The sequence below is a fragment of the Vulpes lagopus genome, chromosome 6, assembly GCF_018345385.1.
Source record: "Vulpes lagopus strain Blue_001 chromosome 6, ASM1834538v1, whole genome shotgun sequence".
Taxonomy (NCBI): Eukaryota; Metazoa; Chordata; class Mammalia; order Carnivora; family Canidae; genus Vulpes; species Vulpes lagopus.
Window position 1 is genome coordinate 78,347,602 of NC_054829.1, and position 26,573 is coordinate 78,374,174.

The following is a 26,573-nucleotide window of genomic DNA, read 5'->3' on the forward strand; positions in this document are numbered from 1 at the left end:
CAGAGACATAGGCAGAGGGAGAAGCAGGCTCCATGCAGCGGGAGCCCGATGTGGGATTCGATCCCGGGTCTCCAGGATCACACCCTGGGCCAAAGGCAGGCACTAAACCGCTGCGCCACCCAGGGATCCCCACATAACATATTTTGACAGCAACTTCCCTCAGCAGTCAACATATCTTTAGCTCTTTACATTCAGGGTTCATCCCCCTCTTGCTCATTTAAATATTTTTGATAGTAAGTCATATAACTCAAAACAAGGATCTGTTAAATCACTGATACAGTGCTAGCTTTGGGAAGGTCGTACCCAGCCTAAAGCAGATTAGCGACATTCTGTGTGTATAAATGGGCTCTGAGTTCGCTCTGTGGTTTGTGGGAGAACTGGTTGGCTATCATACTTTCCCCCAGGACCAGGAGATCATTGGAACAGGAGAGAGTAAGATGGGGGCCGGAGAAGGAAGGAGAAGAAAAGAGGAATATGGGAACTAATCAGTGTAAAAAGTAAGGCAGAAAGAAAGGGGGGGAGGAGGGAAAAAGGAAGGAAGAGGATCGAAGTGAGAGCTATTGAAAACAAAAGGACCGTTATAAAGAATTCAGGATACATGTGTGTGTATATATTACCGTAGGCTTTTTTTTTAAAAAAGATTATTTATTTATTTATTCATTAGAGGCAGAGACACAGGCAGAGGGAGAAGCAGGCTCCATGCAGGGAATCCAATGCAGGACTCAATCCCAGGACCCCAGGATCACACCCTGAACCAAAGGCAGATGCTCAACTGCTGAGCCACCTAGGTGTCCCTATTACTGTAGGCTTTATAGAATTTTTTAAGTGATTGGAGTTGGCATGCTTTTTATTTTCTTTCTGTGTTTTTCTGAAATTTTCAAAAATAAATCTTAGGAATACTAAAAAGAAAAGAAAAGAAAATTCAGTTTTTTAATTTAAGTTTTACAACTCAGGACGTTGTAAATCCTAGTCTTGTAAGCCTAGAGCTGCCTTCCATCTCTCCTCCATCTCATCTCATCTCATCTCATCTCATCTCATCTCCATCTCCATCTCCATCTCCATCTCCATCTCCATCTCCATCTCCATCTCCATCTCCATCTCCATCTCATCTCCATCTCTCCTGAGCACTATCCCTTGATTTGTGTTAGAGGTTTGTTTCTGTTTGGTCAAATGAAAACTATATTCTGACAATAGCCTCCTTTTTCTTTTCTCCCCAACACCCAGCATGGGACAGAGTGGGCCTACCCCCCGTGCAGTGTGTGCTCTTGTACTCACGGGGAAGTCCGATGCACCCCCCAGCCATGCCCACCGCTATCGTGTGGACCACAGGAGCTGGAATCCATCCCTGAAGGAAGCTGCTGCCCAGTGTGTGTGGGCCCTGGGAGTGAGTATCAACTTGTAGAAGGCTGAGACGCTCTTTGCCTCTGAGGTTTACCTGCTGACATCCCAACTTTTCTCTTTCTTGCTCACTGTGGCTCAAATATCCCTAGCCCCATTCCTTATTGGACCAAGTTGGAGCCTTGCACTTGGCAGAAGCACTGTTGCAGAGAGTGAGGTTGAAACAGATCTTGAAGCTCCATTCCAAATTTGGGATTCTGCAAGTCTCTGATTTATTTATTTTGTGCTGGCCAGATGCATCCCTTTGCTTTCCCTGCTCCTGAGAAGCAAAGGGAGGAGGAACAAGATTCTTTGATGATGTGATTCCATAAGGCTTAGATAGTTCTTGTATCTTGGCAGAGACAGAATGAACAAATCACTTCTCCATGTAGCATCACTAGCACTAATTCTGCTGGTTGGTCTTTGAGATGACATAATTTCTTTCTCCAAGACACACAGAGCAGGAAACAGATCTTTCATTTGTCTCTATGCTCACTGTGGAGATTATGTCTGCCTACAATTGGAGGCCTCATTCAGCAAGCCAAGGACACACCTCCAGGCCCTTTCTTTGGAATCTGTGCTTGGTGCAAGTACTTCTTTTATTACATTTTAGGGATATATGTCCCCCTCTATTTTTATAACTCAGTAGTAGTAGATACTTTGCGATAAATACAGATTATTGTCATTGCTGCATTATATCCTCTCTTGGCACTTAATGATTAAAATTATTCTTTTATTTAATAATACCTGGAAGCTATGCTCTATTTTGCATTTCCTTTTTATGGTTTTAATTAATTTTATTTTAAAATTATTTTTATTATTTTGAGGGAGGAGAGGAAGTGGGCAGAGGGTGATAATGAGAGAGAATTCCAGCAGGCTTTACACCCAGTGCAGCCGAACACAGGACTTGGTCTCACTATCCTGAGATCAGGACCTGAGGCAAAATCAAGAGTTGGATGTTCAACCAATTGAGCCATCCAGGCACCCCAGCCTCATTCTGATCCCCAGTTATTCCATTCCTGGCATTCCTTTACTCTGGAGAAAGGTTACAGAGATTGAAAAGTATGCGTAGGAAAACAATGGAAGTACAATGCTTGCTTTACGCATTTCTCCAGAAGAGGACTGACAGCTGCTCTGAGCCAAATAATCCTGCAAGTAAAAATACTTGAACAACAGAGTTTGGGGGTGGCAGTAGGTTGGCTGAGATTGTGGGATCCTTTCTTGCACTTTAAGAGGCTTCTTCCTTGGCCTCCAAGAAAAAGACATACTGGAAACATTTTGCCTGGAGAGAATGGAGGATCAGCCAGGGCCAACTTTATAATTTGCTAGGTGCAAAATGAGAATGCATGGCCCCTTGTTTAAAAGGCAGTGCGTAGGAGGAAACCACTTCTATTCTTTTGTGGTTTTTTTCAACTGTCACGTTTTTAATTTGCTATTTAATGTCATACTGCTTCAGGCATGGGGCTACTCACCGGGTGGATGGAGACCCCACAGGCACCCCATACCCCATCCTGCTACTTGTTGCTTAGGGTACATGCATTCTCCTGGTACTTGCATCCAGGTCCCTGATGTGGGTAGAGGGTGGCAGTGTTCACTGTGATGTGAAATTTTGGGGTCTGGCAGCAAGTGGTCAAGAGAGAATTCTTGAGATATCTTCAGTGCAAAAAAGGTGGTTTTATTAAAGCGCAGGAGAGGACCATGGGCAGAAAGCTGCAATGAGGTTGTAAGGAATGACTGATTATATACTTTCAAGTTGGGAGGGGGTTAGGGATAGTGTAAATCTGTAGGGAATTTTGGAAGTAAGGTTTCCAGGATCTTGAAGTGCTAGCTGCTGTTAGAGATAGGTCATTTACTACTGTCTAGTACTACTTTAATCCTGAGACCATCCAGATGCATACCAGGTAAAGATAAAGGAAGTTTCCAAAGGGATTTTTATATGTTAAAGAAGACTTATAGGATCCTGGGGGTTGGGCTAATGTCAAGCTAAGACTACCTTTTGCCTCTAGCAAAGTATTAACATTGAGGCAGTTGAGTTCCTGAAGCAAAGTTTCCCTGCCTGTCTTAAGTACTTGTCAATGGGCTGCAAAAGAAATTTCATTTTTTCCCCCCTACGTTTCTTTTGCCTTTGTTCTCCACATCAACTGGGTATGGGTTTGGGAGCAAAAAACCCATCTCAAGAAACCCATCTCAAGAAGGCAAGGAGGCAGTGGAATGAGGGACCATGCATGAGCTGAGGCTCCCCAGCACATATTATGTTGTCTCACGAGACTTCACATATAAAACTCAGAAAGTTATTAAGAACTCCATACAGTGGGGGCGCCTGGATTCCTCAGTTGGTTAAGCATCTGACTCTTGATTTCAGCTCACTCATGATCCTAGGGTTGTGAGATGGAGCCCTGCATCAGGCTCCATGTTGGGCATGAGGCCTACTTGGGATTCTCTCTCCGCTCTAAAAACAAAATGAAACAAAACAAACAAACAAAAACCCCCAAAACCTCCATATAGTGACTACAGAGTGTTAAGCCCCAAATATGAGCCCCCAGCCACAGGGTCCTCCTATGTGACTGCGCACACATACCTGGAGTCAGCCCTGAGATCAGCAAGTGCAGTCACCCCAGTAATCTTTATTTTTCTTACCTTTCAGAATCTTGTTCCTATGAAGGCCGTGTATTCCAGGATGGGGAAGACTGGCCATTGAGTCGGTGTGCCAAATGTGTGTGTAGAAATGGGGTCACCCAGTGCTTTATAGCTCATTGTCAACCTCTGTTTTGTAATGAGGTAAGGAAGACAGCCTGCAAATGGATCCTTCATAGACTATTAACTTCATTGTTTGGGAACTTGGAGCCTCTTCTGGGGTTGTCAGGCAGTCTTTTGAAAGTACTAGGAACAAGAAGCAAAGGCTGTTTTGTTTTCCTTATACTTTTGGAGATCACCCCTGAGACATTTACCCTTGGAAGCTACAGATAGGTCTAATACCAGCCATTTAAGCTAATTGTTATGTAATGAAAGTGAGCCTTGGATGTACATGCAAAGAAGCCACCAGCTCCAGTTGCAGATGTTGCAAAAATCTCAAGCTAAACATCTGGAAAAGTCAGTAATATGATCAGGTATTGTTTCTCAATGCATAGGTATAATCTTGCTTTTTAAGACATAAGTGTGTCTTTGAACATGATTATCCAGATGTACATTTTTTAATTATAAAATAATGATTCACATTATTCAGATTTTCTCTTGGAGAGCTTTAAAAAATAGTGGATTTTGTTCCTCATTTAAAGTTCATCAGAATTTCAAAACATTAGACTCTTCCCATAAATTCAGAAGAGAAAATCAATGGCAAATAAATGTGGTATACATGATACTTTATAGTTTTTACTCTTCCAGAGGTTTCTATGGCTGTTCTGTGGCAGTTGACAGATAACCATGAAAGGAGTTTGCCTCCAGTCGAAAAATAGCTCATTTTTGATCTTAAGGAAAAGCTGGAAGCCAGCATTCAGTTGATACAGAACAGTACTTTGTGTCAAATAAAACAAAATCAATAACATGGCATATTGTGACAATTGGGCAATATTTTTAAAGGCAGACAAAAGGCAATTAGACAGAAATGCTAAATGCCAAATAAAGGGAAAATGTATCTAATTGAAAAGTTAGATTGTATTACCTACACTACTGCAACTACTGCACTCATGTCACATCTCCTAGTTCATCACGAAGTCTTCTCCCAGTGCTAAGATTACAAATGAGCTTCTCTGTAGAGTTGTATAGTATCTCACATTCAGGGGACACTATAAGGTTGCGGAATTTTGATTTAGCACTTTCTAGGATTCAATCCCCTTGTGTATGAAGTGTAATTAAACAGTTTGCCACAATTGCAATAAGGAAAGCAGGAGGCAAGGAGGACCACTTTGTGTGTCTTCTGCTTTAAATCTTTGTAACCTTAATGGACTTCATGTTAGGGGGATAGATACTGAAGTAATTGAAAGTACTAGTTCCCATTTTTAAAAACATTATATAGTGGGGCACCTGGGTGGCTCAGTCAGTTGAGTGTGGGACTCTTGATTTTGGCTTAGGTCATGATCTCAGGGTCCTTGGATCCAGCTCTGTGTCAGGCTCTGTGCTCAGCAGTGAGTCTGCTTGAGGATTCTCTCCCTCTGACCATCCCCAACCCCACCCCACACATGCACACATGCTCTTTCTCTCTCAAATAAATCTTTAAAACAAATTTAAAAAATAAAAACACTAAATATAAACTCTAGCTTCAAACATTTACTCACATATAGTTTGCATTGATATACATAATTAATTTAAAAGATGAAATTTGGTACCATACTTCAGAGCTAGTTGATGTGCAAACATTCTAAGGTCTTGAAAATAGATTGATTTTAATCACTCTTGCATCATTAAGTTTATATTTTTACTATGACATGTTAAAAAAATAAACTCTTAGATTATTTAGAAATATCTTTCTTGAATTAATATCATTATTAAATATTGGATGTTCTGATGGTATCAATGGGTATTAAAAAGGGGTGTTAAAAAGTTTAGACTTTTGATGGAAATACCATCACCACTGTCTACCATCTATCATCTCTGTCATCACCATCACCACATTTTTTGCACTTATTATGCGGCAATCATTAATTTTCAGAGCTTTGTAATTCTCATAACAATCCTATTAAGAGCTATTATTATCATTTCCTCTTGCCAGTACATAAAACTGAGGTACATAGAGCTTAAGTAACTTCCATAAGGTACCACAGTTAGGAAGTATCAGTCAGTACTTCTCACCTAGGCAGTTCTGCATCACTTCAACAGACCACACCTGACATATTTTTTAACTATTAGCTAGATAACCTTCCAAAATGATGAGTTACATAGCATTTATGTATAGTAATAATCACAAAAACAATAGTTACTAATAGCATTGAACACGACTGCAAGTATTTTGTATGCATCAACTCATTAAATATTAAAAACACAACACAAAAGTTCACCAGAAGAAATGTATTTCCAGGACTTGAGCTATAGAAAAAAAACTGATTTTTAAGGTAAGTGTTTTTCTTTTTCTTTTAAATTGTAAAAGGAATCTGTACTTATTAAGGAAAGTTTGGAAAGGCAGAAAAGCAGAAAATGATCATCCATTCAAAAACACCAGCTTTTCTTGGTAATTTATTCCAAATTTTTTGTAGGCAAATGTGGATATATTTGGTTTTTTTTTCATAGTTATAATCACATTTTAGAAGTTGGTGATAATTTCTGACAAAAGGAGTAATTTCTTATGTTCAAATGGGTGTTTTTCCCTTAAGGAAGGATTTAAATTCATACTGAAATTGTTTGCTTTCAACTTTTGTCCAGATGCCTTGAACAGAGCCCTAGCCCATCCACATTTTTGTAGGCTCATTATCGATAAGTGTTGTTCCTGATGATGTTACCACCAATTTTTTTACTGTAATTTTTCTCATTCCCCATGTTGATGAATCTGAGTAGGTTGAATTTCATCTTTGGGTGTTCTTTCAAGAAAGATAAAAGATTGGATGTCTTCTGAGCCACTAAGTGTTTGAGAATTATTTTCTTCTTGTTTATGTATCTCAAAATTTGGGGCTCAAAAATTGGGGGCAATTATCATTTCCTCACATCCCAACTCTGTGGGCTCCTTTCCACTGAACCCTGAAATTTAGTGCCATGGAGAACTCTGAGGTCTCTTTTCTATTCCATTGTGTTCATCTAGTTTCCTTTGTTGGATTCTTGCAGGATGTTTCCTTATCTTTAAAAATGAAACATTTTTCAGGACATTTCTAGGTGAGGTGTCTTTTTACCCTTATTACCTAGAATATGGTCAAGCCCTTTCAGTCTATATTCCAGGTTTTAAAATGCTTTCTTCAGTTATGGCTTTAATTTAATCATATTCATTCCAATTTTTCTCATTTCTCCAGCAATACTTATGATTCTTAGATTACTCCCCTCTCTTTCCCCCTCATTATCAATCATGTTCTCTCTCATCATTTTGTTTCTTTCCTCTTCATATGGAGAGAGCTTCTTGAGTTTGTATTTACAACTTCTAGTATTGATTTTGACTATTTCACTTTGATTTTCTTTTAAATCTTCCTTATTTTTCTTCTCTTTCGTTCATCTAGGTTTTTTATCCTAATACTTATTCTTTTTTATTGCTTCTTGCTTCTGTTTAATAAAGACTGCATCTTCGTGCATCTTACTGAAGTTGCAAAATAGCTTTTGAATATTTTCTTTTAGTTACTATAGTATGTAGCTCTTAGAAATTTGCCTTTCTCTGAATCTTTAGAACATTTTTAGTTTTGCTAGCTCTTCAGGGTTTTTCCCAAGTTCCTTTCCTTCTGTTTACTCATCCTTGATCAAGAGAAATCTGTCCATACCCACTGTTTGAAAGCTGAGAGGGTAAATCTCCTACCGTTGGCTAACTCCCCTTTTTGGATCTGTAGCCAAATGCTAAGAAATGTGCATATCTCTTTGTCCGAGGGGCTGGTGGATTTTCAGTTAGTGTAGCTCTATTGTACTGAGATTGGATCTTTTCCTTACCTCCATAGCCCAACCATCTTACGTTCTGAGCACATGAAACAAAAACTAATCTCCAGTTTGTACCACTGCAAAGACTCTCTCCTTCTCTCTAGGTGACCATGTGCTTTATCACTTGAGGCACCATCCTATCCCCCAACTTTTTATTACTCCCTCTACCTCCTCCAACATACATACTTCCCACTCTTTTTTCCATTTTTAAATTATGGGCTCTGATTAGGTGTAGAAAGAAAGATATTGAGGAAGGTGAGGGCTGGTACTCTGACCACCTCAAAAGATAGTGACCACACACCAGAGGGATGAATCTGGGTTGTGTTAGATATAGAAAGGCAGAGAATTAGGCAGAATGATGGTTTTTATATCTATTTAGGTTTACACAGCAAAGAAAGGTCGTAGAATATCTTATGTTCAATGGGACTTCTTAGCAGTGGTAGAGGTTGGCTGTGTTACTTTTTGGTGGTGAAATTTTAATCTCTTTCTATACCTGTAGAGGTATCATAGTGGGAGCATATTCTGTCAAGAGCTGTTAGCTATAATACACCATTAAATTTTTATCATAAGTATTTTTATTTAAGGAACATGAAAAACCATAATTAAGTATATCCTTAATGGTAGTTCTACCCTAAATTGTAATAACATTAATCATATATATATTTTTAAATTCCTGAGTTTACTAAGGGTGCCATGTTAGACCTGGAGTTGGCAAACTTTTTCTGTACAGAGCAAGATAGTGAATATTTTCAGCTTTGTGTGCTGTTCAGTTGAAAGAACTACTCAACTCTGCCATTATAGCACAAAAACAGCCACAGATAATACGTAAATGAGTGGATGTGGCTGCATTGCAGTAAAAGTTTATGGAAACAGGTGGTAGGCTGGATTTGGCGCATGGTCCATAGTTGACTGGCCCCTGTGTAGACTATACGTTTGGAAGGGCAAAATCTACATAGCCCAGAATGATATGGTTCAAATATATGACAGCAACAAAATGGACTGTTAAATAGTCTTTCCCATTTTTCTGACCCGCTTTGCTGTTCATCTTCTTATTTATATCTCTAGTCTTGCTTATGAAGCACCAGCCCGGTGAGGTCTTGCCGTTTAGGTAGTTCTCCTAAATCCTGGGATATTTTCTCTTTAAATGCCTTTCCTGGGACACCTGGGTGGCTCAGCGGTTGAGCGGCTGCCTTCAGCCCAGGGCGTGATCCTGGAGTCCCGGGATTGAGTCCCACATCAGGCTCCCTGCATGGAGCCTGCTTCTCCCTCTGCCTGTGTCTCTGACTCTCTCTCCGTGTCTCTCATGGATAAATAAATAAAATCTTCAAAAAAAAAAAAAGCTTTTCCTTCCTGCCCTTCTTGGATTGGTGAATAAAGATTCTGTTCCCATCAGTAAAATATATAATTAGGTATTGCCAGTAGGAATTAGAAAGCTTGGTTTTCCTTGTACCAAGGAATTACTTGCTACAAGTAATGCTCCCCCCATGCTCTCAAGTTGACTCTGCTACCATACTTGGGTCTAGTCTGTGTTGGTTAAGATAGACTGGTACTAACTCTGCTGATTTAAGATTTGTGATCGGGATCCCTGGGTGGCGCAGCGGTTTGGCGCTTGTCTTTGGCCCAGGGCGCGATCCTGGAGACCCGGGATCGAGTCCCACATCAGGCTCCCGGTGCATGGAGCCTGCTTCTCCCTCTGCCTATGTCTCTGCCTCTCTCTCTCTCTCTGTGACTATCATAAATAAATAAAAATTAAAAAAAAAAAAAATTAAAAAAAAAAAAAAGATTTGTGATCATGACATCTGTTCCCTGTTTACCAAGCATTGTGTAAGTCCTTTTGCTTACTACAATACAATTACTGAATAGTACATCAAATGTACCTTTATTTTACTTTCTCACTGAAATTTCATTAAGCGAAGAGCTCTAAGGTTGAGAAATGCTTAAGGATTTCATTACGTGTCCAATTTTCACATACTCTATTAAATATCAGGGGCTATAATATTTTTCACATAGAAGAATAAAGAAGTAAAATAATCTAAAACAAGAAACTAATTGTCAATTTAATCCCAATGATTCAGTTGTTTGAAATAAATCCCTATTAGATAGTAATGCATTAATCTAACTGATCATATATAGTTAGGCTAAAGAACTATTGAGGTATAACTAGAACTGTCCAAGAAAACTTGAATCTCCTTGACCACCTCCCTGACCCAAGTACTTTGGCCACCTTTTTCTTTTCAGAATGAGTTCCGAGGCAACCACAATAATAAAATCTCATTTTCTGCTTCTTGTAAGAGAAAGTGAAGGTAATTGTTCAGGAGGTGTCTTCTATGTAAAATAAACCACTTCTTAGTCCTTAAAACTTATTATAATCCTCCTTGCTCTGCCTTTAATTTGTCTACCCTCTTCCCATTCAAAAGGGTATAGTGATAAGTCAAAGTGAGAAGCTGACTCTTTGGCATTAATGAGGGGACAGTTGCTGTGAAAGTTATTTACAGGGTAGCAGAGACAAAGGGTCTGATATTCTGGGAGTGGGAGTGGTAGAGGGGAGAAGTAGAGAGAGGGCATGGGGGTTCTTTGGGCATTTAGTCTCTGTCACCCACTTTGTCCATATTCCCAAATACCTAGGAATACGATTTTTTTTCATGTTAAGGAACCCCCTAATGCATATGTGTAAATGTGCATTCACATAAAGATGCACAAGAATAGTGAAGTAGGTTATCAAGAGAGGAATACCTTCATTCCGAGTTTAGCAGTAACTCAACAAGAGTTTAAGTGTTCTTAAGTACTGGTATGGCTGGTGCCCTACAGTCTCCTTCCAACCATTTGTCATTGTCAGGTCAGCTATGTGACCTTGTACAAGTCACAAAACCTCTCTGGTCTTTACTTTTCTTGTGTGTAAAGCAGGGATAAGAACATGTACTTCATAGGGTCATATAAAGCGTTAAAATAGTGGCTGGCAAGGATCCCTGGGTGGCTCAGCGGTTTAGCGGCTGCCTTTGGCCCAGGGCGTGATCCTGGAGTCCCGGGATCGAGTCCCACATCAGGCTCCCGGCATGGAGCCTGCTTCTCCCTCCTCCTGTGTCTCTGCCTCTCTCTCTCTGTCTCTCTCTGTGTCTATGATAAAGAAAGAAATCTTTAAAATAAATAAATAAATAAATAAATAAATAAATAAATAAATAAATAAAACAGTGGCTGGCAAACACTAAGTACTATTTTTACTGTTATTTTTAAAAATATATTTTGTTTATTTATCCTTGAGAGACAGAGAGAGAGAGAGAGAGAGATGCAGAGACACAGGCAGAGGGAGAAGCAGGCTCCCTGCAGGGAGCCTGATGTGGGACTCTATGCCGGGACTCCAGGATCATGCCCTGAACTGCAGGCAGACGTTTTAACCACTGAGCCACCCAGGCATCCCTTTTATTGTTATTATTTGTGCTTTTGTTTGCTCTTAGAAAAGGATAGGACTTGAGTGTGCAGACCTCTTAAGAGGCACACTTACTTTGTAAGTGCTAATTCTTATCAAAGCACTGGATGACTAATAAATGCTAAATGAGAGGAAATTGCTATTTATGGATGCTTGAAGAACATGATTGAATTGGCTATGAATGAAATTTTCCTACTGTTGTGGGTTTTATTAATGTCTCCTTTTAATGGATTGTTCCTTTTTTGGACGTAAGGATGAAGCTATAGTCCGAGTTCCTGGAAAATGTTGCCCACAGTGCTCTTCCCAATCCTGCTCTGCATCTGGCCAAGTGTATGAGGTAACCTATGATGTACCCCCTGTAGATGTTTTGACAGATGTCTCACACATATGCCCTCTGTCCTTCCAACCACCATATTTCCCCACCCTCTTGTCTGAGTCTTTGCCAAGATTAGTAACTCAGTATATAAACAGCTTTTTTTCTTCTCTTTGTGGTGAGGCTTTATGAAAAAATTAAATTGAAGGGGATTAGAAATATAAAGGAATGTGCTGGCAGGCCGCACCTGGTTCACGAACCTTGTTGAACTTACTGTTTACACGTCTCGAAGGAAAAAAAAAGGACTATCCTGGTTACTATTCAGTTTACACTTAGGCTGGAGGCCCTGGGAATGTCTCTCTGCTTGGTTCATATCCAGAGACAGCTTCCCTCTGCCTTACACTGTGGGGGGAGGCATGGGGGTGACAGGGGACTGAGTGAAGGGAGGGGAGAAGTTAATGGTGGTGGAACCTGCATACTTGAAAGTACTATTGGAACAGTCTAGATAACTGTGCCTAACACATAATAGGTGCCAAATGAAAAATGTGTTCAACAAATTGAATGAATGAATGAATGTTCTGTCTCAGGACTACACCCAGCTGAGGCAAAACTAAGGTCACAATATTCAAAAGCAAAGAACATACAAAAAATACACCCAACTACTTCCCTTGCTTGCCAGCCACTCTAAAGAAGACTAAATAGGAATTGGAATTATGACTCTCAGTAGAGAATCTGGAATTGGGTAATAAGGAATGAATGTCACGAATGAACATAACTAATTGGGAAAGGACTTTTGTATGTACTAGATCTGTGTTGTCCAATACAATGTGTGCCAGATTAATTTCTACTGGAAGAGATAGCCTTTATATCTATTGTGATATTTTTGGTTGCAAGTAACAGAAATACTCCTCTACAAGTGGTTAAAATGAAAACATTTTTTAATCTCATATAACAAGAAGTCCAGAGGTAGGGTGGTTACAGGGTTGATCAACTCAGGTCTTAATGATGTCTTCAAGGATCTAAGGATCTTTTTCCCATCTTTCCATCTTGCCATTTGCAGCATGTTGGCATTTGCTTTGCATCTTGTTCCCTCATGTCCCCAAGGTGGCTACCTCAAGACTAGCTCATCCACACACAACCATTACTAAAGGATGGTGGGGAAAAGGGTTGGCTTTTCTTCTTTTATCGGGGAGAAGAGTCTTTTCTTTGACCTCCAAAGAAAGACTGTTCTAGCAAACTTCCCCTGAGGTCTCCTCAGTTAGGATTGGGACAATGCCGTTGCCTATCTGCAAGAGGAGCTGGGAACGTGGCTGTAGGAGCTGGGTCTCCTGCCAAAGAAGAAGAGCTAAAGAGCTCAAGAATGAGCACTGATTAGGCAGGAAACAGGGTCTTCTTATTAATCATGATGTTCCAGGGACCCTTTGTGCCTGGCAGAGAGCAGACCCTTAACACATCTGTGGAATGAATACAGTTGAATAAAAACGAATGCAAAGCTCCCTTTGGACATTTATTGACTTTTTCTTAGTTGCTGTTACTGCCTAACTGTTATCATTTCTCAGGAGTACATTCAATGTGGCTCAGTTAAAAACTGTAATAAAAAATTGTGTGTCTTATGTGCCTGTGTTTCTATTTGATGTATGTGACACTTGATTTTCCACTTTGTCCTTTCTTTATTCAGCATGGTGAGCAGTGGAATGAAAATGCCTGTACCACGTGTATATGTGACCAGGGTGAGGTCAGGTGCCACAGACAGGCCTGCCCCCCACTAAGATGTGAAAAGGTACTTGAGACAGCATGGCTTGGTTTTCAAAGCTTTATTCTGGGTCATTTAAGAAATGCATTTCTAAGTCCATTGTGTCTTTTGAGGGAATCAAAAGTTTTATGACATTCAGAAATATTAGGGGCACCTGGGTGGCTTAGTTTAAGCATCTCCTTTCAGCTCAGGTCATGATTCCAAGGTCCTAGGATCGAGCTCCACATCAGACTCCCTGCTTAGCAGGGAGCCTGATTCTCCATCTCCCTCTGCTGCTCCACCTGGTTGTGCTCTCATGCTCACTCTGTCAAATAAATAAAATATTTTTTTAAAAAAGGAAATATTAGAAAAAGGTATGAAAGATCTGCTTTCTAGGAAGAAGGGCTAAGGTACAGGGGACTTGCCTCAGCTGGGTTAATTTGGGCAGGCAGGGAAAGGAGCAGCATACAGTGTTGGCATTTTATGTCCTTCTGCCTCATTGGCTCAGATGTTTTCAAACTCTCCTGAGAACTTCCCTTTACATGCCATCTTTGTTTCTTCAGGATCAGAGAAGGGCTCATCGTCATGGGGAATGCTGTGAGGAGTGTGTATCTCCTGCAGGAAGCTGCTCACACAATGGGATTGTGCGGTACCGGGATGAAATGTGGAAGGGTTCAGCCTGTGAGTTCTGCATGTGTGACCGTGGCCAAGTGACCTGCCAGACTGGGGAGTGTGCCAAAGTGGAGTGTGCCCCGGTAAGAAGCGAAAGCATTTCCACTTGGACTGTAACAGTTCTCTTCAATGGGAAAGGTGGTCCCTCACCTATTCCTTACTTTTTGGCAGCAGAGGCTACAACCAGGTTGACCACTCACATTTCACAGAGCCTTCTAGCACAAAGATTCTGTGGTTTAAAATAAATGTCACTGTTTGTTCAGATTGACTTGGAACAGCTCCCTGGAGCTTTTAGTTCTCCATGCATCTGGTCCGATTGGAAACCCTGCGCCAGAGACATGAAAGGGAAGGACATGCTATGGGACATTAGCCTATCAGTCAGCGCAGCTGGACGTCATGGCTGACGGCCTGCCCAGCTTGCTGTGGTTGTGAAACAGAGGTCCACAGGTGCTCCCATGGCCCAGCTCTGTTGCAGGCCCTACTGGCAGCATTTAGCAGGAAGGAGAGCCAGCACCTGCAGGTTGCTTCTGTGAATCAGGGAAAAAAATAAAATGTTTTTGTTTTAAAGAGAGGGGAGGGGAGCCTCTTAAATAATTAACTCGGTTGACCTCTGTTGACTTCTGCTTTCTGCAGAATTTCTAGAAGCTTCTAACAAAGCAGCCTCTGTTTGGACTATAGATGTATATTGTAGGGAAATTGCTTTTTTTTTTTTCCTCTTTGAACTCAATTTTGACCCATTGCAAAACAAATTGCTTTGAAAGTTGTCTCCTTCTCCCTCACCACTCCCATCCGCTCCACCAATTTCCCGCAGGGTTATGAACTTGAGTAGATGAGGGAAACTCAAAATCTGAAGCAGTAAATGTCTGTGAAGGCATTTTTCTTTCTAGTTCTTCACCCCCACATCTCAGCTCTCTTAGCACCAAGCCTGAGGAGGAACAGCCTTTCAAACATGGGTGTCAAAGACAGGGTGATTTTTCATTTTGCTTCCTACTTCTGAGTCTTGACAGAGCTGACACGTATTTAGGTAAAGAGGGTCTTGCTTTTTGCAGATTTATTTCCTTCACATGTCTTTTCATTTCTTTTCCTTCTTTATGTCTGGGGAGTCAGAAGTGTTGGACAAAGATGAGAAAAACCCCAGTCAGGGCCCTTTTTTCTTTTCCCTTTCTCAGGCTGAGGCTGGGCTTCCTGGCCTTGCCAGACTGCCGGGAGGATGCTGGTTTATCTTCTAAGGTTTAGTTTGCCAAATAATAGCCTAGGGTTTATGGAAAATGTGGGAGAGGTGATTCTGGCAGGGTGGATCCCTTGGCCACCTACTTTCAGTTAGGTCTGAGCAAAGAGTCTCACTCACAGAAAATGATTTGACCCGTGGTCCCCAATGCTAATGCATTTCCAAGTGCCTGCTGTCCTCTCTGACGCCTGCCTGTGGCTCTGTGTGCGGTCTTCTCTGCTTTTAGGAAAAGTTGGGGGCAACTGCTGAGGGAAGTGGCGGGGGCCGGGTTCCCGTCCAATCACCCCACATCCCTGCCTGCTTCCCACTCCCACCCCAGCCTCTGTTATGAACTGAGGAGTTCTAATGTCTTTAGCCCATTCCTCCACATCTTTAGTTAACTAACCTAATGTCTTCCAGGTAACATCTGTGTTTCCAAGTGTTGTTGAAGTCATTAAACACTGCCGAAGTGAAATTTTAACCAAAATTGACTCTTACCAAAAATATCCCTTAGCCACCTTCTTTCTGTGCCATACTTCTGTAAATAGCTCAGTGAACGCCTGGAGTACAAAATTCCTAACTTCTGCTTAGCTTGGAGATAAAAAGATGAATAAGACACATCCTAATCTCAAGAGTTCCCAGGCTTTGAGGGGAAGTCAGATACATCAACAGAAATCGCAATATGCAGTGGCATCAACAGTGATGGAAATAGGAATGAAATGCATTAGGAGTATCTGGAGAAAATGACCATCTGCCAAGGGGAGCCATACAAGTGTGCTGTTGATATTTTTATTCAGTTCTACCCCACTTTCTCCCTTTCCTAGGATATCAAGGCCATTTGATTCCTAATCCTGGATACCAAGGGTAGATTGAGTTGTTATTGTTGTTGTTGTTGTTGAAGTTTATTTATTTATTCATGAGAGACACAGAAAGTGGCAGAGACATAGGGAGAGGGAGAAGCAGGCTCCCTGTGGGGAGCCTGATGCGGGACTTGATCCCAGGATCCTGGGATCACGACCTGAGCCAAAGGCAGACATTCAACCACTGAGCCACCCAGGCATCCCAAGGGTAGATTAAGTCTAAATATATGTATATCCACAAAGATGCAGAAAAATAAACTTCTAGAAAAGACAGAACTGTGCAGGTTCACCATTATAATAATGGTCCCATTGGTTATCAACCACAATGTTCTGAGTAGCATGGAAATCAGCACATAATTTTTTCTTTGTTAAAAAAGGAGAAAATGGCACGGCCTTTGTTTTTGATGTGTCTAACGAACTTCCTAGATATTGAAACATAAATCCATCAATAGTGAAATAGCACAGTATGAAGATTTTCATTTTTTTCTGTATTTTATGTTAACTTTGAACATGAATTCAGATGAGAAGTCAAATTACTTTTTTTTTTTTAAAGGACCTTGCATTCATGTATGAGGCATAGAATGGTGCTGATGAGGGGGGTAGGACTGAAGCTTTTAGTAAAATGCATGGAAGAGGGTGGGCACACCAGAAGTGTGAAGTGCCTTTCCCTTCTCCAGTGGAGGAAGATTCCTTCATAAGAGTGTTTCCTTTTCCAATGGTCAAGCTAGTGGAATCACACCATCTTTGCTATGATGATGGGATGTTAGTGTGATTCAGTGGGGAGGGGTTAGCAATTGCATCTGGCCTATGGCAGCAGAATCCTCTTAGAAAGAAAAGAATTAGTTTTGTTCGGCAAAACAGTTTTTCTCAAAGCAAAAATCAAATGCTAATTGGAACAGGTTCCCCACCACAGTGAACTGATGCAGTTTGGAGCATCCAGGCTTCTTCTATAAATAGCATATCTATTTACAACTTCCTACCTCACCAAAACTGAATCCTTGTTCCCCTGCAGCAAGGCGTGCTGTTTATTTATAGTAGTGTTTGAAGCCTCAGAGCAGCCACCCTCCTTGCCTTCCTGGGATGATGCAGCCTCCATTTTCAGTTTTGTCTCTATGTACTATAGCGGGCATTCAAGGAGCATCCACACATTTTGCTTTTAATGGAAATTCACGGACTCTGTCTCATTTTAAAACATTGTTTTAAGCAACTTAGATTACATGCATATAAACCCCTTTATATGCTTTGAAAGCAGATTTCACTGTCTCTGGGTTAGGTCTGTATTACCAGCTGATTTGTCATGTTTCTGCAAAACAATTTATATGTAAATACACCCTCTCTCTATAGCATCCACTGCTTTCCACTGGCCTCTGATTGGCGTGACATTTTGATGGGCAGTGATATATACACATCTTCTGTCTTCTTGAAATCAGTTTTTAGACATTGTAAAAAGTTACAATAAAAACATTACAATCATGTAATTTTGTATTTCTTTTAAAAGTTTATATTTCCCTCCGTTAAAATAATACATACTCATTTTAGAAAATTGATTCGCAAGAAAAGAAGAAGAGACTTTAAAAATCCACCCATCATGCTACAATCCAAGACAACTGATGCTTTTATTTTATATATTTTTAGTGCAAGTGTTTTTAAACATAAAATATCACTGTGATTATTCTGTTGCACAATTTTACATTATTCAATTTTTACCTAACATGGTTTCTGCAATTTAAACATAATGTAGACCTAAAATTGGATAATGTCTTGATTTAAAGAAACATAACCATTCTTTAGAAATGGAAAGTGCTTTAGAAAGTGGAAAGTGTTTAAGGAACACTCGTTATCCTATAGATATTAGATGTTAGTATGTGCATATGAAAACTTGTAAACAGAGATTGTATCTTCCACAGCAGATTTCTTGGAAAGTAGGCTTCAGAATTTATAATTATTTAATTTTTATAGTAAGCATTTGTTATTTTATAATAGAAATAAAAATGAAATTATTAATATCGGGAAGTTAAAATAAGACTTTGAAAGTTAAGCATCTACCATCTAAGTGTGACCTTTTTCCTTCTTCATAATTAATTTAAAAAATAGTGATTATGTGAGTTGGATAACAGTTTCAGAATATTGAATAAAAATTGGTTTTCTGCTGTTTAATTTATGCCTGAAACTATATCTATGCATTAAGGGATGTATCTGATTTTGTATTCAAGGAAAACTGTTGGTTTGATTTGAACACTGTTAATGAAACCAAATCACAAGTTCAAATCTTGTATACTTAAGATAGCCTGATCCTTTTCTGAAACTTTTACCTTTCCAAGATTACAACAATTAACAATATTGGCCATTCTTATTTGTGTGAGCTTCTGGTCATGAGTTGGAATCGATGGAGGGATCTGTGCACAAGTATCACAAGAGCTGGAATGAAAAACCACTTGGGGGATGAGCTGTATGGCCTGGATTGTCCATGGGAAGCTGACAGGGAGAGACGGAATAAGCAGTGGGCCAAAGCAAAGGGTGGGCTAAGGTTTTTCATTCCAGTCAGGGAATCCAGCTGTTTTTGCAATTTTAGTAGTGCTACCTAGAGATGGTAATTTGATAATGTGCCTCTGCAATCCTTACTTCTACAGGGTGAAGAATTAATTCACTTAGATGGAAAATGCTGCCCTGAATGCATTTCAAAGAATGGGTACTGTGTTTATGAAGAAAATACAGAATTTGTGAGTAGCAGGCTAATAACCAGAGACTGTTAAAAATCAAATAGTTCAAAACTAGTTTAATGAGGGGCCATTACCTTCCCATATCTTTTAACCATTCACGTGTTCAGCAAGTGTGATTGCGTACCTACTATGTGCCGGGTACTAGAGACACAGAAGCAAGTAGCAGACAGAGTCCCTGGTCTTGTGAGCTTCCGCTCTAGTGTGGGGACACAGAGGACAAACATAAGCCTGCCCACACCAGGTGGTGACAAGTACTGCCTGGGGAATAGAGCAGCTAGGGAGGAGCTGAGGGACTGAGGGACAGAGGTGCTTTTTTACATAAGGTGGCTAGGGAAGTCTCTTGTGCAGAGAAATTTTAGCAAAACCCAAAGGAAGTGAGGGAGCAAGCCACATGGATATCCGTGGAGAGAAAATGTATTAGGAAGAGGGGCTGGCAAATGAGAAAGACTGAAGTAGAGGTGTGCTTGGTGTGTTTGAGAAACAAAATGAACATGGCTGGAACCAAGTGAATGAGGGGAAAAGGATTTGGCGAGGAGGTCCACCAGGTAGCCTGGACACTGTGGTACATGTGTTGTGTTTTTGCCTTGGCACACACAGGGGCTGGGAGAGCTTTGAGCCCCAGTGCTCTGATCTGGCTTACCTGTGAAAGGTTCACTTCGGCTGCTCTGCAGGCAGGAGATGAGAGGGGGCAGGACTGGAAGTAGCTGGTCTGGTTGAAAGGTTTATAGCAATAGCCCAGAGGCAGTGATGTTGTTTTGGTCTCGGGAGGAGGTGATACAGAGTGATCAGGATTATGTTGCAAGTAGAATTGATCCTGATCACTCTGTATCACCTCCTCCCTAGACCAAAACACCATCACTGCCTCAGGTAGAATTGAAAGGTTGTTGAGGGATTGGATGTGGGGTAAAATTTCATTTGTGAAGGTTTTATTCCCCAATCTATACTTTAAAAAATTATATACCCAATGGAAAAAACATTTATCTTAATTTCTTCAAATTTGCTCTATTTATATAACCCATATTTTCCACATGGGGTTTTGAAATGTGGATAAATTGTGTTTTAAAAAATAGGCCAGTTGACCACAAAGACAACTGCTTCATTGACCAAGCAGAATAGGATGATAAGAATTGGGATTAAGTCCTTTGATTCCTATGTGCTATTTCTTCGTGATTTGGGAAAATTGCCTCTGTCAAACCTATATATGCTGGGGAGAGAGTACTGTGTAGGATTACCAGTACGGGCTCCTAAATTCAAATATCTACTTTGCCACATACTGAGTATAACCTTGGACAAGTTACTTAATCCTCATCTGTGACAAAGGTTATAACAATTGTATTTACTTTATGAGGCTATTGAGATAATAATATCTGTAAAGCACTTAGAACAGTGCCTGGCATATTTAGAAATAAAAAAAGAAGCTAAAAAAAATGGCACCATTGTTATTATTATGCTATTGACATTGTTTCCTAAGTGATTTACAGCTTAGTCATTTTTATTTCCTAAGAATTTAGGAGATTAAAGGCTGCCTATAAATAATTGAATTTCTAATTTCTCAATCATACTATCAATTTTCCTACCTGTTTTTGAGGTAAATTAACCCAGGTGGAATTAAAAAAAAAAAAAAGCAAGTTGTTTTAAATGAGTCTAAACCTCCATAATGCTGTGGTACCATATAAGACTGAAGAGTTTGCCAGGCACCTCTTGCCTATGAAGTTCTTCATGTTGAAGCAAATTGAAGCCAATGGCTTAAGCACAAAGTAAGAATAAGAATTTAAAAAATCTATTCCGAGGCATGTTGTCTTCACCCTATATCATATACTTTTCTTGTTTTTTTGACATATATAGATTTTTTTCTATTCATAAGAAGTGAATGAAGTTGCATGTTATTTGGATAAAATGGATAAGTATTAAATGAAAAAATAAATAGATCAGCCTAATGGCATAAATAAACCACCTTTTAGTGGTATAATAAATGCATTTTTTTTTTTTTGTTCCTAGATGTCCTCAAATGCAAGTGAAGTTAAACGTATTCCAGTAAGTATAGATTTTTAACTCTAGATTTGACTCATTGAACTTTTGCCCCTTTCTTTACCCAATGTTTTCCCCAGAGTTGATAACTAATACTTCTCTAAGTACGGGCTCCCACATGTATCTTTCCCCTTTTTTTTTTTGTGATATTTTTCTTCTTCTGATTTTTTTCTGGCCTAGAAAATTCAGTTTAACCACCAGTACAATTTCATATTCCTCAAAGCATTGGGAGCTTTTGGGGTTTGGGAGTGTTAGTTTCCCAAAACAAAGCTGAGTGTTCATTCCTTCAAGATTTTTTGCAGGACCACTCTATATGGTTCCTTTCTAAGGGAAAATGCAAGCGCTTTTGTTCATACAAGCAAGCTCATAATTTTGGAGCCTATAGAATCAGGGGCCTGGGAATCCAGTCTGCCTTGAAATGGAAGAAAAGCCCTTCTGCCTTCTCAGATAATATTCTTGATTTTTCTAACATTGTCATTAATTTTTACTAACTATAGCCACATTGATTCTTTGGAATATTCAACATCAGTTGGCTTGGTAAACATTTTATCAAGTATTTATATTATAATATGATCTAATATCCTCCCATTTTACCTCCTCATCACCCCAAAACATTCTGATAGGAACCTTCATCTCTTTCTTATCTCCAGGGTGAGTGGGATAGTGAGCAAAAAGGAATTGCTCTTTATAGTTCACTTTGAATTCTCCATCAAAGTACTAATGTTTATTACCATAATTTGCTTGGCTGAAAATAATATTTTAGCCTGAGAAAGCCCATGGCACATCTATAGCCCACTAAAAGATGTCATACAAGAGCTTTCATTTTAAGAATATAATAATTCTACTGTTACTCTTACTGGAGTAACTATGAGGAAATTCAGGGCTTTAACCAGCTTCCCACTGTTATTGTAAAGATTGTATGTAATGTACCTTCTAATCACTAGGCACATAGTAATCCCCTCTGGTGTTTTTTTTTGGTGAGATAGGCTGAGAAACAAGTGTTATATGCTTCTTGCTTATTCTGGGAGCCCCAGAATGCTTTCCTAGTTTTTCTTTCTGCCTGGGTTATACATTAAAATAAAAATTATATAAAAAGAAGGAGAAATAGTATCATTTTTAATTTAGAACTCTTTGACTACTGTCCTATTTTAGAGTTAGGTTTGTATGATACTGAGCAGGACCTTCATTTTGTCCCTTATGGAAATTCTAAGTTCTCCACCTGCAAACTGTCTTCTGAATTTTTGCAATTCTGATAACATCATTCTTTACTGTTTCATGTAGGAGGGGGAGAAGTGGGAGGATGGCCCTTGCAAGGTGTGTGAGTGCCGGGGCTCTCAGGTAACTTGCTATGAGCCCTCTTGTCCACCGTGTCCAGTGGCCACACTAGCCCAGGTGGTGAAGGGACAATGCTGTCCAGATTGCACATCAGGTGGGTCCATGTCTGATTTATTTCTACTGAGATATTTTTACTGCCAAAAAATTCTGAGAGAGCTTTTTCTTTCTTTCTTTCTTTTTCTACTACAAACCTACTAGGTTTGTTTGTTTTTTTCTTGCTAATTTTTCTAACAAATGTGTTACTTAATCTTTGCCTATATATTTGCCAAACTCAGCAGATTATGGGTATGTGATCTTGGGCAAGTCATTGACCCTCTCTAAATCTTAATTGCCTCATTGATAAAATATACCTTATCTACCTTGAAAAATTGTTATGGATATCAAATAACATAAAGTTTGAAAACTTGTAAAGGCAAATACATGTATTAGGACTGGTCCATTATTGAAGATATAAGAATAATTGCTGAAAGTTTGTTACAGGTGTCCATTTTTTATAAGGTGAGCTATTAAACAGATGGTTTCTTTTGGAGTTCTCAAATCGGTTTTTGAAGTTAAAAGACTCATTGATTTCTTCCAAAAGAAAGTTTTATCTACTTGTTCTGCAACTCTGCTTTCAAATCACCTGGGGTTGAGTTAGTTCCAGTTAATAATTGTTGGCAAGTACTGGCATTGCTCTGGCTATGCAGTAATTTGCCTATATAAGCTTAGTCTCTCTTGGAAAAGTGGCATTTTCTTCCATTCATATTTCATAATTAATTGTTTTAATCTGTGGGTCACAATTTTTCATATTGGCAGCTGCTTTGTTGCACTCAACTTATTTTGGCTGATCACAGTGTTTATGTGAAGAGTTTATCATGGGAAAAGCAAAGCAACTTTATGTTTTAATTATGTTACCTTCACCAAAGTGGCTCTCTGTGCTTTCCAAAACAAATACTTAGCATATTATAATGTACTATACCTTGAAAATCAGGTCCTTAAAAACTTCAAAACCTTTAAGAAGTCCTTTGCTGACAGTTGCCACTGAATTCAGTGATAATCCCAAATGCTGGGAATGAAATTTGGAGAAAAAGAAGAAAGCTTTTTTTGAGCCAGTAACTTTGTTGAAATTGTATTTTGTCTTAACTTTCTATGCATGCCAAAGCTTAAGAAGAATGTCTAAGAAATCATAAATTATTGAATTCATTTAAATCATATATTACAAAGCTGGTAATTCCTTTTTGTAGAGTCATTCCAGCAGGCAGAAGTATTAATAGGGCCATCCAGTCATGTTTTTAGTGTTTTCCATTTGTAGCTACCAGAGACAGTAATAATATTTCAGACAGGAGATGTTCTTTGAAAGCTTGCATTGAAATCACTTTTGCTGTTTGGCGGCCTTTTTCATACCTAAGTCTCAGAGTTTTCTGTTCTTCATATTCTATACAGTTCCATATACTCTGTAGATTCTTTTCTGGAAGAAAGTAACAGGAATCCTATGGCCTTTACTAAATTCTCCTCTTCTTTGTCCTTGATTGTAGTTCATTGCCACCCAGACTGCTTGACCTGCTCTCAATCTCCAGAGCACTGTGACCTCTGCCAGGACCCCACAAAGCTGCTGCAGAATGGACAGTGCGTGCACAGCTGTAGTCTGGGATTTTACCAAGCTGGTGCTCTCTGTTTAGGTATGGCTCTGGGCAGACAGTCCAGAGGTGGACTGAGGCTCACTATTGTCAAGGAGGGGGGTCCATGTATGCAGGAAATGCACAACTTCCAAAAACCATTAGAAGGTATTAACATCATCCATACATTACTTGGCTCGTCTACCTGCAGGTCTCTTTCTTCTAACATTTCACAGGTGTTTTGATGTTTACTGAAAGCTAGATGATGTGGAGGTTGTGATTGGATTTTTAATTTTTTGAAGACTTTCAAAGATAGTAATATTGCTGGGATTCTTGGTGTCATTTATTACAACACTCAGTTAATCCAAGATAGAACTTTAGAATTGACATGTACATTTGAGATCCCTAATTAGAACTTTCTCTTTTTGTAATTGGGGAACTTGTGGGCCAGAGAAATCGACTGCCTTGCTCAACATCACACTGGTAATACTGTGATAACATCACATTGGTAGTAGAGCTTTTCTCCTGTGGGTTATTGGGGGATCCAGAATGGGTTCACTTCAATTTTTAGAGTTCTTGTGCATCTGAGAAGGAGATCTTATCTGGCAGAATTTGGTTTGTTTGAGGCCAGATCATCACTACTTTTTCCCTTATCTCTGACTCAGGCTGCTAATTTTCCATTGAAGAGTGTGTTGGTTTATACCACAGCTGTGAATATTTAACCTCCTTGTCCCTCAGTATTCTTACCTGTAGAATGGAGTGAAATTTCTAGTACCTTCCTTAGAGGGTTCTTATGAGGATTAAGTGTGTTAATATACATGAAGTGTCTAGAGTGGTTTCTAGGATATTGTCAAGCTTCAATAAAGATTAACTGCTTTTATTATTTTTGTAATTATTTACTTCTCCCTACTTTCTCTTCTGATGCCTGATCTTTAGCCTTTTTAAAAGTTATTTATACCTCTGCCGTGGGTTGTGGAATGAAAAAAGACAAGAGATATTCTTAGGAAAATGATTGAAAGAAAAAGACACTGGGGGGCTATTGGATAAGAAGAGTAGAGTCAAGAGCTAAACTTCTGGCTTCAGATGCCAGGTTCATGGGACCTCTGACAAGTTACTTCACCTCTGGGAGCTTGTTCCTCATGTGAAAAATTGGGGTTAATAATATCTACCCAAAGGGTTGTTGTGAAGATTAAATGCATTCATACATATAGAGCCCTTCATGTGGAGTCTGGCATGAAATATATGCTATATAATGAAGGCTGGTAAAGTTGTTCTCTGTATCTCCAGAGCCTCAGAATTGGGCTACATAAGAATGGGCACTGAGGTGATGTCTCTGAGCTAATGAGAGCTGCCCTTTTTTTCTTTTTCCCACCCTTGCCTGGAGCCAGCCTGCCAGCCTCAGTGCTTCACGTGTACCAGTGGGCTGGAGTGCTCATCCTGCCAGCCTCCTCTGCTGATGCGGCACGGCCAGTGTGTGTCTACCTGTGGGGATGGCTTCTACCAAGATCGCTACTCCTGTGCAGGTAATCACTGGCTGGGCCACCAAGGAAGCCAGCCCTGCCCCCAAGAGATCCAGGGCCACCAGGAGCTCAGAGTGTGTTTTCAAGTATGAGAAAGAAACTCTGAGGGATTCTCCTGATGAACAGTGGATGAGAGAGATGACATGTGTTTTTATAATCTCACTAGTGCTTTAGTGACGTGTGTGTGTGTGTGTGTGTGGTAAGATTTCTTTAAGTCCTTCTGCACATGCCTAGGGACACTGGAACAATTCTTAATTCAGTTCAGGGTTATCATTGTGTTGTAAATTAGATTCCTTCATCGTGTAAATACATAGTGCTTAAATGAAAATGAAGGGTGAAATAATATCTATATTTTTTCAAAACTTGATTTCTACCTGAAGATAGAGGGAGAAACAGAAATGAGAAAGTGACATCATGATAAGAAACTTGGACAAGCAAAACAGATGGTGACATTTACATTTACTCTTACCTTAGTATCTGTATGCTATAGTAGCTTTATGTGTCTAAATTAAGAACTAGTTGAAGTTCTTAATATTATCATATGTCTCTGGATATGTATGTAATATGTATCATGTCTCTGGAGGTCTGAGTGGTCTTCATGTAATTTAAATGAACCATTTTTTTCAATAGTGATTATAATCATGAGTATAAGTAAAAAAGTAAATGTATAAATAATTTTTTAAATGCAGGAATAGGAAAAATAAATAAATAAATGCAGGAATGGGAGATGGGGTAACAGTGAAAGCAAAGACAAAGGGCTGAGATGGGGTAACAGTGAAAGCAAAGACAAAGGGCTGAGTCCTACGTTTGTCTGCAGGAGGAGACGGAGAATCAGATATGCTCAGAACCTAAGGCAGAGTGTGCAGTGGCAGGCAAACCTGAAAAGGCAGTCAGGCCAGAGGCAGGGTCCTGGATGTCATACAAGGAACTGTGGTCACTCAGCTCTGCAGCTGAGCAGGAGAAGGTGCAGAGATATGATGAGAATTGGAGGTGGGCTAGTCTGAGGGTCAGCTCTTCCCTCCTATGCCCTTGGTTAGATTTTTTAGGAAGATCGTTTGGAGAAAATATAGTAAAGAGAGTCAGTACATGGTATTCACTGGCTATGCAGGCTGAATGAGCTCTGTGGCATGGAAGGTCCTACGTGGAAAGTCTGCTGGCCTCCTCCAGTCCAAGTTGTGGACAGAAGCAACATCCCTGGGCTTATGGAAACCATCTTAAAGGGAAACAATAGTATTGTTTATGTCATACAGTTA

General features: G+C 39.7%; 1 protein-coding gene across 2 annotated transcripts in view; it reads left to right on the plus strand.

The window, feature by feature from the left end:
- Positions 1-26,573, plus strand: part of FRAS1 (Fraser extracellular matrix complex subunit 1) — a 429,868-nt gene that overhangs the window by 163,544 nt on the left and 239,751 nt on the right. For both annotated transcript variants that reach the window (XR_005988333.1, XM_041758154.1), the window contains exons 5-14: positions 1,225-1,384; positions 4,022-4,155; positions 11,592-11,675; positions 13,330-13,431; positions 13,947-14,138; positions 18,753-18,842; positions 20,841-20,876; positions 22,152-22,299; positions 23,720-23,863; positions 25,189-25,323. Coding sequence is in view for 1 of the 2 variants with exons in the window: in XM_041758154.1 (XP_041614088.1) it covers positions 1,225-1,384; positions 4,022-4,155; positions 11,592-11,675; positions 13,330-13,431; positions 13,947-14,138; positions 18,753-18,842; positions 20,841-20,876; positions 22,152-22,299; positions 23,720-23,863; positions 25,189-25,323 (1,225 nt within the window). In the remaining variant the exon portion in view is untranslated. The remainder of the gene's footprint in view (positions 1-1,224; positions 1,385-4,021; positions 4,156-11,591; positions 11,676-13,329; positions 13,432-13,946; positions 14,139-18,752; positions 18,843-20,840; positions 20,877-22,151; positions 22,300-23,719; positions 23,864-25,188; positions 25,324-26,573) is intronic.